General features: G+C 44.4%; 1 protein-coding gene across 1 annotated transcript in view; it reads right to left on the minus strand.

Annotated features, from left to right (window-relative positions):
- Nucleotides 1-21,006, minus strand: part of DEAF1 (DEAF1 transcription factor) — a 103,539-nt gene that overhangs the window by 3,801 nt on the left and 78,732 nt on the right. Inside the window, exon 11 of the mRNA XM_038765182.1 lies at nucleotides 12,705-12,794. Coding sequence (XP_038621110.1) covers nucleotides 12,705-12,794 — 90 coding nt within the window. The remainder of the gene's footprint in view (nucleotides 1-12,704; nucleotides 12,795-21,006) is intronic.

The following is a 21,006-nucleotide window of genomic DNA, read 5'->3' on the forward strand; positions in this document are numbered from 1 at the left end:
TGTTAGTATGTTTTATTTTGTTCTCTGTCTCCCCCTTCTAGACTGTGAGCCCGCTGATGGGTAGGGACTGTCTCTAGATGTTGCCAACTTGGACTTCCCAAGCGCTTAGTCCAGTGCTGTGCACACAGTAAGCGCTCAATAAATATGATTGATGGATTTAGTAAGCACTTACTACGTGCAAAGTACTGTTCTAAGCGCTGGGGAGGTTACAAGGTGATCAGGTTGTCCCACAAGGGGCTCACAGTTTTCATCCCCTTTTTACAGATGAGGTCACTGAGGCCCAGAGAAGTGAGGTGACTTGCCCAAAGTCACCCAGCTGACAGTTGGCGGAGGCGGGATTTGAACCCATGACCTCTGACTCCAAAGCCCGGGCTCTTTCCACTGGGCCACGCTGCTTCTCATGTTTAGTCCAGTGCTCTGCGTAAGCACTTAGTCCAGTGCTCTGCCCACAGTAAGCGCTCAATAAATACGACTGGATGAACGGATGAATAGTAAGCAGCGTGGCCTACTGGAAAGAGCCCGGGAGTCAGGGCACCTGGGTTCGAATTCCGATTCCACCTCTTCATCATCAATCGTATTTATTGAGCGCTTACTGTGTGCAGAGCACTGTACTAAGCGCTTTCTAACTCCGATTCCACCTCTTCAATCAATCAACCGGATTTATTGAGCACTTACTGTGTGCAAGCGTACTAATCAATCAATCGTATTTATTGAGCGCTTACTGTGTGCAGAGCACTGTACTAAGCGCTTGGGAAGTACAAGTTGGCAACATATACAGTCCCTACCCAACAGTGGGCTCACAGTCTAGAAGTACTAAGCGCCTGGGAGAGTACAACGGAGTTGGTGGACTAATTCCCTGCTCACTGCGACCCACCGGTCTGCTGGGTGACCGTGGGCAAGTCCCTTCTTCTGGGCCTCAGTTTCTTCATCTACAAAATGGGGATTCAATCAATCAATCAATCGCATTTATTGAGCACTTACTGTGTGCAGAGCACTGTACTAAGCGCTTGGGAATACAAGTCGGCAACACATAGAGACAGTCCCTACCCAACAGTGGGCTCACAGTCTAGAAGGGGGATTCAATCATTGGTCTCCCTCCTACTTAGACCGTGGCACCTGGTGATCTCATTCATTCATTCATTCATTCATTCATTCATTCATTCATTCATTCAATCGTATTTATTGAGCGCTTACTGTGTGCAGAGCACTGGACTAAGCGCTTGGGAAGTCCAAGTTGGCAACATCTAGAGACGGTCCCTACCCAACAGCGGGCTCACAGTCTAGAAGGGGGAGATAGAGAACAAAACTAAACATATTAACAGAATAAAATAAATAGAATAAATATGTACAAGTAAAATAGAGTAATAAATTTATTCATTCAATTGTATTTATTGAGCGCTTACTGTGTGCAGAGCACTGGACTAAGCGCTTGGGAAGTCCAAGTTGGCAACATCTAGAGACGGTCCCTACCCAACAGCGGGCTCACAGTCTAGAAGGGGGAGACAGAGAACAAAACTAAACGTATTAACAGGATAAAATAAATAGAATAAATATGTACAAGTAAAATAGAGTAATAAATTTATTCATTCAATTGTATTTATTGAGCGCTTACTGTGTGCAGAGCACTGTACTAAGCGCTTGGGAAGTACAAGTTGGCAACATCTAGAGACAGTCCCTACCCAACAGCGGGCTCACAGTCTAGAAGGGGGAGATGGACGGCAAAACAAAACATATTAACAAAATAAAATAAATAGAATAAATATGTACAAGTAAAATAGAGTAATAAATTCATTCATTCATTCAATCGTATTTATTGAGTGCTTACTGTGTGCAGAGCACTGTACTAAGTGCTTGGGAAGTCCAAGTTGGCAACATCTAGAGACGGCCCCTACCCAACAGCGGGCTCACAGTCTAGAACCGGGGGAGGCGGACAACAAAACAAGGAGACGGGCCTCAATACCAAGCACACAGATCAAAAGAATTATAGATTCATTCGTTCACTCAATCGTATTTACTGAGCGCTTACTGTGTGCAGAGCACTGGACTGAGCGCTTGGGAAGTCCAATTTGGCAACTGATAGAGACGGTCCCTACCCAACAACAGGCTCACAGTGACACCTGATGATCTCACTCATTCATTCATTCATTCATTCAATCATTTATTGAGCGCTTACTGTGGGCAGAGCACTGGACTAAGCGCTTGGAAAGTACAACTTGGCAACATCCAGAGACAGTCCCTACCCAACAACGGGCTCACAGTCTAGAACTGTATATATGTATATATGTTTGTACATATTTATTACTCTATTTATTTATTTATTTTACTTGTCCATATCTATTCATTTTATTTTGTCAGTATGTTTGGTTTTGTTCTCTGTCTCCCCCTTTTAGACTGTGAGCCCACTGTTGGGTAGGGACTGTCTCTGTATGTTGCCAATTTGTACTTCCCAAGCACTTAGTACAGTGCTCTGCACATAGAAAGTGCTCAATAAATATGATTGATTGATTGATTGATTGATTGATAGAACGGGGGGAGATGGACAACAAAACAAGGAGACGGGCCTCAATACCATCCACACAGATCGAAAGAATTATGGACTCATTTGTTCATTCAATCGTATTTACTGAGCGCTTACTGTGTGCAGAGCACTGGACTAAGCGCTTGGGAAGTCCAATTCGGCAACTGATAGAGACGGTCCCTATAATAATAATAATGATGGCATTTGTTAAGCGCTTACTATGTGCAAAACACTGTTCTAAGTGCTGGGGGGGGATACAATGTGATCAAGTTGTCCCACGGGGGGCTCACAGTCTTCATTCCCATTTTTCCAGGTGAGGGAACTGAGGCTCAGAGAAGCGAAGTGACTTGCCCAAGGTCACACAGCAGACTTGTGGTGGAGTGGGGATTCGAACCCACGACCTCTGACTCCCAAGCCCGGGCTCTTTCCACTGAGCCGCGCTGCTTCCCTACCCAACGGCGGGCTCACGGTCTAGAAGGGGGAAACAGACAACACGTTGCCAACTTCCCGGGCACTCAGTGCAGTGCTCTGCACACAGTAAGCGCTCAATAAATACGATTGATTGATTGATTGATTATTGTAGCCTCCCCAGCGCTTAGAACAGTGCTTTGCACATAGTAAGCGCTTAATAAATGCCATCGTCATCATCAACACCACAAAACAAGGAGACAGGCCTCAACCCCATCAAAACGATCGATCCATTTATTCACCCAATCGTATTTATTGAGCACTTCCCGTGTGCAGAGCACTGTACTGAGCGCTCCCAGTTCCCTCATCTGTAAAATGGGGATCTCCTCTCTACCCCGGCGCTTAGTACAGTGCTCGACCCATAGTAAGCGCTCGATACATACCGCTGCCTGAATGATTGACTCTGCTCTGCTCAGAGCAAGGCTCTTCTGGCCCAGAGCGGATGAGAGGCAGCGGGGCTCAGTGGAAAGAGCTCGGGTTTGGGAGTCCGAGGTCGTGGGTTCTAATCCCGCCTCCGCCACTAGTCAGCTGGGTGACTTTGGGCGAGCCGCTTCACTTCCCTGGGCCTCAGTTCCCTCATCTGGAAAATGGGGACGAAGACTGTGAGCCCCCCGTGGGACAACCTGATTTCTTTGTATGATGACGATGATGATCATGGCATTTGTTAAGCGCTTACTATGTGCAAAGCACTGTCCTAAGCGCTGGGGAGGTTACAATAATGATAATAATGATAATAATAATAATAATAATAATGGCATTTGTTAAGTGCTTACTATGTGCAAAGCACTGTTCCAAGCCCTGGGGAGGTTACAATAATAATAATAATGATAATAATAATAATGGCATTTGTTAAGCGCTTACTATGTGCAAAGCACTGCTCCAAGCGCTGGGGAGGTTACAATAATAATAATAATGATAATAAAAATAATAATAATAGTAATAATGGCATTTGTTGTTAAGCGCTTACTATGTGCAAAGCACTGTTCCAAGCCCTGGGGAGGTTACAATAGTAGTAATGATGATAATAATAATAATAATAATAATAATAAAATGGCATTTGTTAAGCGCTTACTATGTGCAAAGCACTGTTCTAAGTGCTGGGGAGGTTGGAATAATAATAATAATCATAATGATAATGATAATAATAATAATAATAATAGCATTTGTTAAGCGCTTATACGTGCAAAGCACTGTTCCAAGCGCTGGGGAGGTTACAATAATAATAATGATGACAATAATAATAATAATAATGGCATTTGTTAAGCGCTTACTATGTGCAAAGCACTGTTCTAAGCACTGGGGAGGTTACAATAATAATAATGATAATAAAAATAATAATAATAGTAATAATGGCATTTGTTAAGCGCTTACTATGTGCAAAGCACTGTTCCAAGCTCTGGGGATGTTACAATAATAATAATAATGATAATAATAATGGCATTTGTTAAGCACTTACTATGTGCAAAGCACTGTTCTAAGTGCTGGGGAGGTTACAATAATAATAATAATGATAATAAAAATAATAATAATAGTAATAATGGCATTTGTTAAGCGCTTACTATGTGCAAAGCACTGTTCCAAGCGCTGGGGAGGTTACAATAATAATGATAATAATGATAACAATAATAATAATAATGGCATTTGTTAAGCGCTTACTATGTGCAAAGCACTGTTCCAAGCACTGGGGGGATCCAAGGTGGTCCAAGGATCCCCCCAGCGGGATCCTTGTATCCCCCCCCTAGTGCTTAGAACATCGTTATTATTATTATTATTCCCTAACAGTGCTTGTCACATAGTAAGCGCTTAACAAATACCATCGTTATTATTATTATCCCCTAACTGTGCTTGTCACATAGTAAGCGCTTAACAAATACCATCGTTATTATTATTAGTGCTTGTCACATAGTAAGCGCTTAACAAATACCATCGTTATTATTATTATCCCCTAACAGTGCTTGTCACATAGTAAGCGCTTAACAAATACCATCGTTATTATTATTATCCCCTAACAGTGCTGGTCACATAGTTAGCACTTAACAAATACCATCGTTTTTATTATTATTCCCTAACAGTGCTTGTCACATAGTAAGCACTTAACAAATACCATCGTTATTATTATTAGTGCTTGTCACAAAGTAAGCGCTTAACAAATACCATTGTTATTATTATTATCCCCTAACTGTGCTTGTCACATAGTAAGCGCTTAACAAATGCCAACGTTATTATTATTAGTGCTTGTCACATAGTAAGCGCTTAACAAATACCATCGTTATTATTATTATTCCCTAACAGTTCTTGTCACATAGTAAGCGCTTAACAAATACCATCCTTATTATTATTATTCCCTAACAGTGCTTGTCACATAATAAGCGCTTAATACCATCGTTATTATTATTATTATTCCCTAACAGTGATTGTCACATAGTAAGCACTTAACAAACACCATCCTTATTATTATTATCCCCTAACAGTGGTTGTCACATATGAAGCGCTTAACAGATACCATCGTTATTATTATTGTTATTCCCTAGCAGTGCTTGTCACATAGTAAACGCTTAACAAATACCATCGTTATTATTATTATTATTTCCTAACAGTGCTTGTCACATAGTAGGTGCTTAACAAATACCATCGTTATTATTATTAGTGCTTGTCACATAGTAAGTGCTTAACAAATACCATAGTTATTATTATTATTCCCTAACAGTGCTTGTCACGTAGTAAGCGCTTAACAAATACCATCGTTATTATTATTATCCCCTAACAGTGCTTGTCACATAGTAAGCGCTTAACAAATACCATCGTTATTATTATCCCCTAACAGTGCTTGTCACATAGTAAGTGCTTAACAAATACCCTCGTTATTATTACTATTCCCTAACAGTGCTTGTCACATAATAAGCGCTTAACAAATACCATCGTTATTATTATTCCCTAACGGTGCTTGTCACATAATAAGCGCTTAACAAATACCATCGTTATTATTATTATTCCCTAACAGTGCTTGTCACATAGTGAGCGCTTAACTACCATCCTTATTATTATTCCCTAACAGTGCTTGTCACATAGTAAGCGCTTAACAAATACCATCATTATTATCATTATTCCCTAACAGTGCTTGTCACATAGTAAGCGCTTAACAAATACCATCGTTATTATTATTATTATCCCCTAACAGTGCTTGTCACACAGTAAGCGCTTAACAAATACCATCGTTATTATTATTAGTGCTTGTCACAAAGTAAGCGCTTAACAAATACCATTGTTATTATTATTATTCCCTAACAGTGCTTGTCACGTAGTAAGCGCTTAACAAATACCATCCTTATTATTATTATTCCCTAACAGTGCTTGTCACATAATAAGCGCTTAACAAATACCATCGTTATTATTATTCCCTAACAGTGCTTGTCACATAGTAAGCGCTTAACAAATACCATCGTTATTATTGTTATTATTCCCTAGCAGTGCTTGTCACATATTAAGCACTTAACAAACACCATCATTATTATTATTATTCCCTAAATACCATCGTTATTATTATTATTCCCTAACAGTGCTTGTCACACAGTAAGCGCTTAACAAATACCATCGTTATTATTATTATTCCCTCCGGCCGGGGCCCTCCTCCAACGCCGCCCGTCTCTCCACCCCAAAAGCGGCCCCGCTCGTAAGCCTTTTCATTTATTATTATTTGCTAAAAGTTGCCATTTTCATTTTTGCATTTGTCACTATTTCCTGAGTTTCTATTTTTAAGCGCGCCCCCGCTTTCCCTGAGGGACAGGAAGCATGTCTAAATCCCACCTGGTTATTCCCTCCCAACGCGTAGTCCAATTCATTCATTCAATCGTATTTACTGAGCGCTTACTGTGTGCAGAGCGCTGTACTAAACGCTTGGGAAGTACAAGTTGGCAGCAATGCTCTGCACACAGGCAACGCTTAAATACTTAATATTTAAATATTTAAATTTAAATACTTAATATTCATTCAATCGTATTTATTGAGCGCTTACTGTGTGCAGAGCACTGTACTAAGCGCTTAGCACTGTACTAATACATAAACGCCCGTCTCCCCCTTCTAGGCTGTGAGCCCTTGGTGGGCAGGGACGGTCTCTGTTGCCGAACTGGACTTCCCAAGCGCCTAGTACAGTGCTCTGCACACAGTAAGCGCTCAATAAATACAGCTGAATGAGTGAATCTCATTCAACACAACAAAACATATTAACAAAATAAAATGAATAGAATAAATATGTATAAATATTTTGTTAGTATGTTTGGTTTCGTCTCCCCCTTTTAGACTGTGAGCCCACTGTTGGGTAGGGACCGTCTCTAGATGTTGCCAATTTGTACTTCCCAAGCGCTTAGTACAGTGCTCTGCACACAGTAAGCGCTCAATAAATACGATTGATGATGATGATGATGTACAAGCAAAATAAATAAAGAAATAAGTGCCTTGGGGCCGGAAAACGGGGAAGAGCAAAGGAAGCGAGTCGGGGGGAGGCGGAAGGGAGGGGGAAATGAGGAAAAGATGAGGAAAAGCTTTGTGATTTTGAGGGTGCTGGGCAACTTTTAGCTTTAATTCTATTTTTAGCTTTAATTCTATTTGTTCTGACGACTTGACACCCGTCCACATGTTTTGTTTTGTTGTCCGTCTCCCCCTTCTAGACTGTGAGCCCTTGGTGGGCAGGGATTGCCTCTGTTGCCGAACTGGATTTCCCAAGCGCTTAGTGCAGTGCTCTGCACACAATCAGCGCTCAATAAATACAGCTGAATGAGTGAATCTCATTCAACAAACACAACAAAACATATTAACCAAATAAAATGAATAGAATAAATATGTACAAGCAAAATAAATAAAGAAATAAGTGCCTTGGGGCCGGAAAACGGGGAAGAGCAAAGGGAGCGAGTCGGGGGGAGGCGGAAGGGTGGGGGAAATGAGGAAAAGATGAGGAAAAGCTTTGTGATTTTGAGGGTGCTGGGCAACTTTTAGCTTTAATTCTATTTGTTCTGACGACTTGACACCCGTCCAAATGTTTTGTTGTCTGTCTCCCCCTGTATATATGTATATATGTTTGTACATATTTATTACTCTATTTATTTATTTATTTTACTTGTACATATCTATTCTATTTATTTTATTTTGTTAGTATGCTTGGTTTTTGTTCTCTGTCTCCCCCTTTTAGACTGTGAGCCCACTGGTGGGTAGGGACTGTCTCTATACGTTGCCAACTTGGACTTCCCAAGCGCTTAGTACAGTGCTCTGCACACAGTAAGCGCTCAATAAATACGATTGATTGATTGATTGTACATATTTATTACTCTATTTATTTATTTATTTATTTATTTTACTTGTACATATCTATTCTATTTATTTTATTTTGTTAGTATGCTTGGTTTTGTTCTCTATCTCCCCCTTTTAGACTGTGAGCCCACTGTTGGGTAGGGACTGTCTCTATATGATGTTGCTGACTTGGACTTCCCAAGCGCTTAGTACAGTGCTCTGCACACAGTAAGTGCTCAATAAATACGATTGATTGATTGATTGAGTGTACATATTTATTACTCTATTTATTTATTTATTTATTTATTTTACTTGTACATATCTATTCTATTTATTTTATTTTGTTAGTATGTTTGGTTTTTTGTTCTCTGTCTCCCCCTTTTAGACTGTGAGCCCACCGTTGGGTAGGGACTGTCTCTATATGTTGCCAGCTTGTACTTCCCAGTGCTCTGCACACAGTAAGCGCTCAATAAATACGATTGATTGATTGATTGATTGTACATATTTATTACTCTATTTATTTATTTATTTTTCTTGTACACATCTATTCTATTTATTTTATTTTGTTAGTATGCTTGGTTTTGTTCTCTGTCTCCCCCTTTTAGACTGTGAGCCCACTGTTGGGTAGGGACTGTCTCTAGATGTTGCCAACTTGTACTTCCCAAGCACTTAGTACAGTGCTCTGCACACAGTAGGCGCTCAATAAATACGATTGATTGATTGATTGATTCTAGACTGCGAGCCCGCTGTTGGGTAGGGGCCGTCTCTTTATGTTGCCAACTTGGACTTCCCAGGCGCTTAATCCAGTGCTCTGCCCACAAAAAGCGCTCAATAAATACGATTGAATGAATCATCATCGTCATCAATTGTATTTATTGAGCGCTAACTATGTGCAGAGCACTGTACTAAGCGCTTGGGAAGTACAAATTGGCAACATATAGAGACAGTCCCTACCCAACAGTGGGCTCACAGTCTAAAAGAATGAATCCGATCTGGGCCTTATTTGGGGTCCCAAATTGGCCGGTTTTCCAAGTCCCCATCTGCTCCCCCGGAGCGTTTCCCTTCCCTGTTTTGAGGACAGGGAGAGGGAATCTCAACTATTCCGGCCTCACGGACTCGCTCGAGGTTTGGGGTCGGGGGACGGGGTCGGCAACAACATCCGGACGGCTCGTTCCGACCCGCCTTGGGAATTTCGGTCCCGCCTTGGGAATTTTGGTCCCGGCGATTCTTGCCAACCGAGCGACGGGAACACCGGGAACTGGACAGTCGAGGCGGCCTAGAATCCAAGCGAGGTGGAGACGAAGCCCTGATCCGTCCCCCCCAAGACCGGGCGTCCAAAACAACCCCAGAAGGCTTTCTGGAGATTGTATCTCCGGTGACCTTTCCAAGCTTTGCCCTTGGCCTCCCACCGGACTCCGGGCTCCAGCCCGCTCGCCGCGAGACTGTGACTGCGAGATTTTAGACTGTGAGCCCACTGTTGGGTAGGGACCGTCTCTATATGTTGCCAACTTGGACTTCCCAAGCGCTTAGTACAGTGCTCTGCACACAGTAAGCGCTCAATAAATACGATTGAGGATGATGATGCTCTCAGAGCGAGGAGTCTTTGCGGGGCAAAGACGTGTTAGACGCCTCTGGGGACCGAGAAACCCACGTACACACCCCCGTGACGCCTCCGTCCCTCCCGAGGGGCCTGAGGGGACAACTGAGGCCCGAGAAATTCCGCCGGACGTGCTGGCTTCGGGACGGTCGGGGCCCAGCTGACCTCCCAATGGTTGAAGGATGTCCAGACATCCGACAATGACTCTCCCCCTCTTCAAAGCCTTATTAATCAATCAATCAATCGTATTTATTGAGCGCTTACTATGTGCAGAGCACTGGACTAAGCGCTTGGGAAGTACAAATTGGCAACATAGAGAGACAGTCCCTACCCAACAGTGGGCTCACAGTCTAAAAGGGGGAGACAGAGAACAAAATAATAATAATAATGGCATTTATTAAGCGCTTAGTACGTGCTAGGCACTGTTCTAAGCGCTGGGGAGGTCACAAGGTGATCAGGTTGTCCCACGATGGGGGGCTCGCGGTTTTAATCCCCATTTTACAGGTGAGGTATCTGAGGCACAGAGAAGTTAAGCGACTTGCCCCAAGTCACACAGCGGACAATTGGTGGAGCCAATGTCCCAACTCCTCCAAGAGGCCTTCCCTGACTGCGCCCTCCGTTCCTCTTCTCACTCTCCCCTCTGCGTCGCCCTGACTCGCTCCCTTTCTTCATCCCCCCCATCCCCACACCCCTTATGTATCTATCAATTATTTCTATCAATAATCTATGTATCTATCAATTATTTCTATCAATAATCTATGTATCTATCAATTATTTCTATCAATAATCTATCAATTATTTCTTTATATTAATGTCTGTCTCCCCCTCCGGACCGTAAGCTCGGCGTGGGCAGGGAATGTGTCTGTTCCATTGTCCTCTCCCAAGCGCTTAGTACAGTGCTCTGCACGCAGTGAGCACTCACATGCAACTGAGTCACTCATGATGCGGGGAGGGGGAACCGCAAGCCCTGCCCCCACCAAACTTGATGATGATGGTATTGGTTAAGCGCTTACTATAATAATAATAATAATAATGATGGCATTTGTTAAGCGCTTGCTCTGTGCCAAGCACTGTTCTAAGCGCTGGGGGGATACAAGGGGATCAGGTTGTCCCACGGGGGGCTCACAATCTTAATCCCCCATTTTCCAGATGAGGCAACTGAGGCACAGAGAATAATAATAATAATAATGATGGCATTTATTAAGCGCTTACTACGTGCAAAGCACTGTTCTAAGCGCTGGGGAGGTTACAAGGTGATCAGGTTGTCCCGCGGGGGCTCACAACCTTAACCCCCATTTTCCAGATGAGGCAACTGAGGCACAGAGAATAATAATAATAATGATGGCATTTATTAAGCGCTTACTATGTGCAAAGCACTGTTCTAAGCGCTGGGGAGGTTCCAAGGTGATCAGGTTGTCCCGCGGGGGCTCACAGTCTTAATCCCCATTTTCCAGATGAGGTAACTGAGGCCCAGAGAAGTGAAGTGACTTGCCCACAGTCACTCAGCTTACGACTGGCGGAGCCGGGATTTGAACCCATGACCTCTGACTCCAAAGCCCGGGCTCTTTCCACTGAGCCCTCTATTCTATTTATTTTATTTTGTTAGTATGTTTGGTTTTGTTCTCCGTCTCCCCCTTTTAGACCGTGAGCCCGCTGTTGGGTAGGGACTGTCTCTAGATGTTGCCAACTTGGACTTCCCAAACGCTTAGTCCAGTGCTCTGCACACAGTAAGCGCTCATAAATACGATCGATTGATTGATTGATTGATTGATTGAGCCACGCTGCTTCTCTTGGGGATCAGGGCCGGGGGTTGTTGGTCTAAACTTGAAGGCTGCTGGAGGGGAGGGAGAGGGAGAGGGGTGGGAAGCACAAGGACCTGTTTTTCTCCGCGGAGGTTTAAAAGGGTTTTGGGTCAGTTCCAAAGTAACAAGTTCTCCAAGTGTTCCTGGAAGGCTAGTAATAATAATAATGATAATAATAATAATAATAATAATAATAACAACAACAACAATAATAATAATAATGAGGGTATCTGCTAAGTGCTACGTGCCCGGCACTGTACTAAGCGCTGGAGGGGAACACAAGCAAATGGGGTCGGACACTGTCCCCGTGTCCCACGTGGGGCTCGCAGTCTCAATCCCCACTTGACAGAGGGGGGAACTGAGGCCCAGGGAAGTGAAATGACTTTCCCAAGTTCACACAGCAGACAAGCGAGAAGCAGCGTGGCTCAGGGTGGAAAGAGCGCAGGCTTTGGAGTCAGAGGTCCTGGGTTCAAATCCCGGCGCCACCAATTGTCAGCTGGGTGACTTTGGGCAAGTCGCTTCACTGCTCTGGGCCTCAGTTCCCTCATCTGGAAAATGGGGATGAAGACCGTGAGCCCCCCCGTGGGACAACCTGATCACCTTGTATCTGCCCCAGCGCTTAGAACAGTGCTTGGCACATACTAAGCGCTTAACAAATACCATAATTACTATTGCTATTGCTATTACTATTGAGGAGCAGCGTGGCTCAGTGGGAAAGAGCCCGGGCTTTGGAGTCAGAGGTCAAGGGTTCAAATGCCGGCTCGGCCAATTGTCAGCTGGGTGACTTTGGGCAAGTCACTTCACTTCTCTGGGCCTCAGTTACCTCATCGGTAAAATGGGGATGAAGACTGTGAGCCCCCGGTGGGACAACCTGATCACCTTGTAACCTCCCCAGCGTTTAGAACAGTGCTTTGCACATAGTAAGCGCTTAATAAATGCCATTATTATTATTCTTATTATTATTATTATTATTATTATTATTGCTCTACTGTCCTCTCCCAAGCGCTGGGGCCAATGGGTGGGTGGGTGGGTGGATTACCTTCCGCTGGCAGAAAGTGGAGCAGTAATTGACCTTGTGGCAGCCCGTGCACTCGTTCATCGCTTCGCGGCCGCAGTTGACGCAGGATTGCTGTAATAATAATAATAATTGGCATTTGTTAAGCGCTTACTATGTGCAAAGCACTGTTCTAAGTGCTGGGGAGGATACAGGGTGATCAGGTTGCCCCACGTGGGGCTCACCGTCTTCATCCCCATTTTCAGGATCAGGGAACTGAGGCTCAGAGAAGTGAAGTGACTTGCTCAAAGTCACACAGCTGACAATTGGCGGAGCTGGGATTCGAACCCATGATCGCTGACTCCAAAGCCCGGGCTCTTTCCACTGAGCCACGCCGCTTCTCTGTGAGGATGGGAGACCAAGTTACGGAGGGTCGGGCCGGAGCTGACGGGCCCGCTTCGCCCCCGCCAGGGAGGGCGGCGGGGGATTGTGTCGTTGGCTTTAAATCAATCGTTGATCAATCAATCAATCAAGCATCAATCGCTCAATCGTTGGGATTGAGCTGTTGGCTCCCCTGGGATAAGGACAGAAAGGGCGGGCTTCACCTACCGATTATTGTCACCTCCCCAGCGCTTAGAACCGTGCTTTGCACATAGTAAGTGCTTAACAAATGCCATCATTATTATCATTATTATTATTATTATTATTAAAAGAGGTCCAGACCTGCGATTTATTTATTTCTGTTCGTGTCTGTCTCCCCGTCTAGGCGCCGTTTGGGTTTTCCCTCAGCGAGGTTCGAAAACCTTTTTGAGGGGGGAAGGAGAGGGGTAGCGGTACAGTGCTCTGCGCATAGTAAGCGCTCAATAAATACGATTGATGATGGTAGTGGTCCCCGTCATCCCTCCCGGACACCTACGACAGAGAAGTCCTGGTGACTCGATGGCCCCACTGACTCTTTCCACGCCCTACGCTGAGAATTAGGGTGGCCTAGTCGATAGGGCCTGGACGTCAGAAGGACTTGGGTTCCCATCCTGGCCCTGCCACTTATAATAATAATAATCAATCAATCAATCAATCAATCAATCGTATTTATTGAGCGCTTACTATGTGCAGAGCACTGGACTAAGCGCTTGGGAAGTACAAATTGGCAACACATAGAGACAGTCCCTACCCAACAGTGGGCTCACAGTCTAAAAGGGGGAGACAGAGAACAGAACCAAACATACCAACAAAATAAAATAAATGGGATAGAAATGTACAAGTAAGATAAATAAATGAATAAATAAATAGAGTAATAAATATGTACAACCGTATATCCATATATACAGGTGCTGTGGGGAAGGGAAGGAGGTAAGATGGGGGGGATGGAGAGGGGGACGAGGGGGAGAGGAAGGAAGGGGCTCAGTCTGGGAAGGCCTCCTGGAGGAGGTGAGCTCTCAGCAGGGCCATTAATAATAATGATGGTATTTGTTAAGCGCTTACTATGTGCAGAGCACTGTTCTAAGCGCTGGGGAGGTTACAAGGCGATCGGGTTGTCCCACGGGGGGCTCACAGTTTTAATCCCCATTTTCCAGATGAGGGAACCGAGGCCCAGAGAAGTGAAGTGACTTGCCCAAAGTCACCCAGCTGACAATTGGCGGAGCCGGGGTTTGAACCCACGACCTCCGACTCCAAAGCCCGGGCTCTTTCCACTTATCTGCTGGGTGACCCTGGGTGAGTCACTTCGCTTCTCTGGGCCTCGGTTCCCTCATCTGTCAAATAATAACAATAACAATAATAATAATAATAATAATAATGGCATTTATTCAACGCTTCCTATGTGCAAAGCACTGTTCTAAGCGCTGGGGAGCTTCCAAGGTGATCAGGTTGTCAATCAATCAATCCATCATATTTATTGAGCGCTTACTTTGTGCAGAGCACTGGACTAAGCGCTTGGGAAGTCCAAGTTGGCAACATCTGGAGACAGTCCCTACCCAACAGTGGGCTCACAGTCTAAAAGGGGGAGACGGAGAACAAAACCAAACATATTAACAAAATAAAATAAATAGGATAGGTACAAGTAAAATAAATAAATAGAGTAATAAATATGTACAAACATATATACATCTATACAGGTGCTGTGGGGAAGGGAAGGAGGTAAGATGGGGGGATGGAGAGGGGAAGGAGGGGGAGATACAGGGTGATGAGGTTGTCCCACGTGGGGCTCACCATCTTCATCCCCATTTTACAGATGAGGTAACTGAGGCTCAGAGAAGTGAAGTGACTTGCCCAAGATCACACAGCAGACATGTGGCGGAGCCAGGATTCAAACCCATGACCTCTGACTCCAAAGGCCGGGCTCTTTCCACTGAGCCACGCCGCTTCTCTGTGAGCCCACTGTTGGGTAGGGACCGTCTCTAGTTGTTGCCAACTTGGACTTCCCAAGCGCTTAGTACACTGCTCTGCACACAGTAAGCACTCAATAAATACGATTGATGATGATGATGATATGTTTGTACATATTTATTACTCTATTTATTTTACTTGTACATATCTATTCTATTTATTTTATTTTGTTAGTATGTTGGGCTTTGTTCTCCGTCTCCCCCTTTTAGACTGTGAGCCCGCTGTTGGGTAGGGACCGCCTCTAGATGTTGCCAACTTGGACTTCCCAAGCACTTAGTACACTGCTCTGCACACAGTAAGCGCTCAATAAATACGATTGATGATGATGATATGTTTGTACATATTTATTACTTTATTTATTTATTTTACTTGTACATATCTATTCTATTTATTTTATTTTGTTAGTGTGTTTGGTTTTGTTCTCCGTCTCCCCCTTTTAGACTGTGAGCCCATTGTTGGGTAGGGACCGTCTCTAGATGTTGCCAACTTGGACTTCCCAAGCTCTTACTACAGTGCTCTGCACACAGTAAGCGCTCAATAAATACGATTGATTGATTGATTGATTGACTGACACAGTGGCAGGTGCGGCTCACAGTCTCAATCCCCATTTTCCACATGGGGGAAGTGAGGCCCAGAGAAGTGAAGTGACGTGCCCGAAGTCACACAGCAGTTCAATGGCAGAGCTGGGAGGAGAACCCAGGATGTGAGAAGCAGCGTGGCTCAGTGGAAAGAGCCCGGGCTTGGGAGTCAGAGGTTGTGGGTTCTAATTCCGGCTCCGCCACGTGTCAGCTGTGTGACTTTGGGCACACTGCTTCACTTCTCTGGGCCTCAGTTACCTAAAATGGGGATGAAGACTGTGTGCCCCACGTGGGATAACCTGATTACCTTGTATCCCCTCCAGCGCTTAGAACAGTGCTTGGCACCTAGTAAGTGCTTAACAAATGCCATCATTATTGCTGAGACTGTGAGCCCACTGTTGGGTAGGGACTGTCTCTATATGTTGCCAACTTGTACTTCCCAAGCGCTTAGTACAGTGCTCTGCAGACAGTAAGCACTCAATAAATACGATTGATTGATTGATTGATTGATTCCCAGGCCTGTGCTCTATCCACTAGGCTGCACTGCTCCTCCGCACGGTCAAAGCATTTCCCCTCCCCATCCCCCCTGCTTCACCTCCTTCCCCTCCCCACAGCACCTGTATATATGGATATATGTTTGTCCGCATTTATTACTCTATTTATCGATTTATTTTACTTGTACATATTTATTCTATTCTGTTAATATTTAATATTAATGTTAATATTCTGTTCTGTTAATGTTTTGTTTTGTTCTCTGTCTCCCCCTTCTAGACTGTGAGCCCACTGTTGGGTAGGGACCGTCTCTAGATGTTGCCAACTTGGACTTCCCAAGCGCTTAGTCCAGTGCTCTGCACACAGTAAGCGCTCAATAAATATGATTTAATGAATGAATGAATGAATGAATGGATACGGCAAATTGGGGCTGGACAAATCCCAGTCCCACATAGGAACCTGTTCTCCTTCCTACTTACACTGTGAGCCCCGTGTAGGACGAAAACTATATCCGACCTTAAGATCTCGTATTTCCCCCAGCGCTTACAACAGTGCTTGACACATAGTAAGCGCTTAACAAATACCCTAATTATTATTGGGTTTTTGTCAGAGGCCTTCCTTGCCTAAGCCCTTCTTTCCTTAAGATCTCGTATTTCCCCCAGAGCTTACAACAGTGTCTGACACATAGGAAGCACTTAACAAATACCCTAATTATTATTGGGGTTTTTATAAGAGGCCTTCCCTGCCTAAGCCCTTCTTTCCTTAAGATCTTGTATTTCCCCCAGCGCTTAGAACAGTTTGACACATAGTAAGCGCTTAACAAATATCCCAATTATTATTGGGGTTTTTGTAAGAGGGCTTCCCCTGCCTAAGCCCTTCTTTCCTTAAGATCCCGTATTTCCCCCAGCACTAAGAACAGTGTTTGACACATAGTAAGCGCTTAACAAATATCCCAATTATTATTGGGGTTTTGTAAGGGGCCTTCCCCGCCTAAGCCCTTCTTTCCTTAAGATCTCGTGTTTCCCCCAGCGCTTAGAACAGTGTCTGACACATAGTAAGCGCTTAACAAATACCCTAATTATTATTGGGGCTTTTGTAAGAGGCCTTCCCTGCCAAAGCCCTGCTTTCCTTAAGATCTCATATTTCCCCCAGCGCTCAGAACAGTGTCTGACACATAGTAAACGCTTAACAAATACCCCAATTATTATTGGGATTTTTGTAAGAGGCCTTCCCCACCTAAGCCCTTCTTTCCTTAAGATCTCGTATTTCCCCCAGCGCTTAGAACAGTGTTTGACACATAGTAAGCGCCTAACAAATACCCTAATTATTATTGGGGTTTTTGTAAGAGGCCTTCCCTGCCTAAGCCCTTCTTTCCTTAAGATCTCGTATTTCCCCCAGCGCTTAGAAAAGTGTTTGACACATAGTAAGCGCTTAACAAATATCCCAATTATTATTGGGGTTTTGTAAGAGGCCTTCCCCGCCTAAGCCCTTCTTTCCTTAAGATCTCATATTTCCCCCAGCGCTCAGAACAGTGTTTGACACATAGTAAGCGCCTAACAAATACCCTAATTATTATTGGGGTTTTTGTAAGAGGGCTTCCCCTGCCTAAGCCCTTCTTTCCTTAAGATCCCGTATTTCCCCCAGCACTTAGAACAGTGTTTGACACATAGTAAGCGCTTAACAAATATCCCAATTATTATTGGGGTTTTTGTAAGAGGCCTTCCCTGCCTAAGCCCTTCTTTCAATCAATCAATCGTATTTATTGAGCGCTTACTGTGTGCAGAGAACCGTATTAAGATTTCGTATTTCCCCCAGCGCTTAGAACAGTGTTTGACACATAGTAAGTGCTTAACAAATACCCCAATTATTACTGGGATTTTTGTAAGAGGCCTTCCCTGCCTAAGCCCTTCTTTCCTTAAGATCTTGTATTTCCCCCAGCGCTTAGAACAGTGTTTGACACACAGTAAGCGCTTAACAAATATCCCAATTATTATTGGGGTTTTTGTAAGAGGCCTTCCCTGCCTAAGCCCTTCTTCCCTTAAGATCTTGTATTTCCCCCAGCGCTCAGAACAGTGTCTGACACATAGTAAGCGCTTAACAAATATCCCAATTATTATTGGGGTCTTTGTAAGAGGCCTTCCCTGCCTAAGCCCTTCTTTCCTTAAGATCTCGTATTTCCCCCAGCGCTTAGAACAGTGTCTGACACATAGTAAGCGCTTAACAAATACCCTAATTATTATTGGGGTTTTTGTAAGAGGCCTTCCCCGCCTAAGCCCTTCTTTCCTTAAGATCTCATATTCCCCCCAGTGCTTAGAACAGTGTCTGACACATAGTAAACGCTTAACAAATACCCCAATTATTATTGGGATTTTTGTAAGAGGCCTTCCCTGCCTAAGCCTTTCTTTCCTTAAGATCTCGTATTTCCCCCAGCGCTTAGAACAGTGTTTGACACATAGTAAGCGCTTAACAAATACCCTAATTATTATTGGGGTTTTTGTAAGAGGCCTTCCCTGCCTAAGCCCTTCTTTCAATCAATCAATCGTATTTATTGAGCGCTTACTGTGTGCAGAGCACTGTATTAAGATCTCGTATTTCCCCCAGCGCTTAGAACAGTGTTTGACACATAGTAAACGCTTAACAAATATCCCAATTATTATTGGGGTTTTTGTAAGAGGCCTTCCCTGCCTAAGCCCTTCTTTCCTTAAGATCTCATATTTCCCCCAGCGCTCAGAACAGTGTTTGACACATAGTAAGCGCTTAACAAATACCCTAATTATTATTGGGGTTTTTGTAAGAGGCCTTCCCCGCCTATGCCCTTCTTTCCTTAAGATTTCGTATTTCCCCCAGCGCTCAGAACAGGGTTTGACACATAGTAAGCACTTAACAAATATCCCAATTATTATTGGGGTTTTGTAAGAGGCCTTCCCTGCCAAAGCCCTTCTTCCCTTAAGATCTCGTATTTCCCCCAGCGCTTAGAACAGTGTCTGACACGTAGTAAGCACTTAACAAATACCCCAATTATTACTGGGATTTTTGTAAGAGGCCTTCCCTGCCTAAGCCCTTCTTTCCTTAAGATCTCGTATTTCCCCCAGCGCTTAGAACAGTGTTTGATACATAGTAAGCGCTTAACAAATACCCTAATTATTATTGGGGGTTTTGTAAGAGGCCTTCCCTGCCTAAGCCCTTCTTTCAATCAATCAATCGTATTTATTGAGCGCTTACTGTGTGCAGAGCACTGTATTAAGATCTCGTATTTCCCCCAGAGCTTAGAACAGTGTTTGACACATAGTAAGCGCTTAACAAATACCCTAATTATTATTGGGGTTTTTGTAAGAGATCTTCCCTGCCTAATCCTTTCTTTCCTTAAGATCTCGTATTTCCCCCAGCGCTCAGAACAGTGTTTGACACATAGTAAGCGCTTAATAAATATCCCAATTATTATTGGGGTTTTTGTAAGAGGCCTTCCCTGCCTAAGCCCTTCTTTCAATCAACCAATCAATCAATCAATCAATCGTATTTATTGAGCGCTTACTATGTGCAGAGCACTGTACTAAGCGCTTGGGAAGTACAAATTGGCAACACATAGAGACAGTCCCTACCCAACAGTGGGCTCACAGTCTAAAAGGGGGAGACAGAGAACAGAACCAAACATACCAACAAAATAAAATAAATAGGATAGAAATGCACAAGTAAAATAAATAAATAAATAGAGTAATAAATATGTACAACCATATATCCATATATACAGGTGCTGTGGGGAAGGGAAGGAGGTAAGATGGGGGGATGGAGAGGGGGACGAGGGGGAGAGGAAGGAGGGGGCTCAGTCAGGGAAGGCCTCCTGGAGGAGGTGAGCTCTCAGCAGGGCCTTGAAGGGAGGAAGAGAGCGAGCTTGGCGGAGGGGCAGTGCAAAGCACTGTTCTAAGCGCTGTGGAGGTTACAAGGTGATCAGGTGTCCCACGTGAGGCTCACAGTCTTAATCCCCATTTTCCAGATGAGGCAACTGAGGCACGGAGAAGTGAAGCGACTTGCCCAAAGTCACACAGCTGACGATTATGTTTGTACAGATTTATTACTCTATTTATTTGACTTGTACATATCTATTCTATTTATTTTATTTCGTTAGTATGTTTGGTTTTGTTCTCTGTCTCCCCCTTCTAGACTGTGAGCCCGCTGTTGGGTAGGGGCCGTCTGTAGATGCTGCCAGCTTGTACTTCCCAAGCGCTTAGTCTAGTGCTCCGCACACAGGAAGCGCTCTATATGTCCCCCTCTCCATCCCCCCACCTTACCTCCTTCCCTTCCCCACAGCACCTGTATATATGTATATATGTTTGTACAGATTTATTACTCTATTTATTTATTTTACTTGTACCTATCTATTCTATTTATTTTCTTTTGTTAGTATGTTTGGTTTTGTTCTCCGTCTCCCCCTTCTAGACTGTGAGCCCGCTGTTGGGTAGGGACCGCAACTTGGACTTCCCAAGCGCTTAGTCCAGCGCTCTGCACACAGTCAGCGCTCAATAAATACAATTGATTCATTGATTGATTGATTGATTTGGGAACTCAACGGCCACCGGGGCCGGCCCACTTGCCTTGATGATGATTTCCGTTTTACCGTCCGCGTCTTCTGTCTGTTGGAATAACGGGCCTGGAGGGTGCTGCGACAGAGAGGAAACAGCGGGCTGCGATCGGTAGAGGGTCGAGGGTCGGGCAGGGCTGGGGGGGCCACCCTTTTGGCCTGGTGACGTGGGCTGATGGAGGATCCTCCTCGGCTCTCCTCGCCTACCACCGGACCCTCCGAGGGTGGCCCGCCCGTCCACCTCCGCGGCAAGCGGACGCTCCCCCTCGCTGGTGGCCTTAAAGCCGGCTGTGCCCTCACCTTAATCATCATCATC

This window comes from Tachyglossus aculeatus, chromosome 22, assembly GCF_015852505.1.
Source record: "Tachyglossus aculeatus isolate mTacAcu1 chromosome 22, mTacAcu1.pri, whole genome shotgun sequence".
NCBI lineage: Eukaryota > Metazoa > Chordata > Mammalia > Monotremata > Tachyglossidae > Tachyglossus > Tachyglossus aculeatus.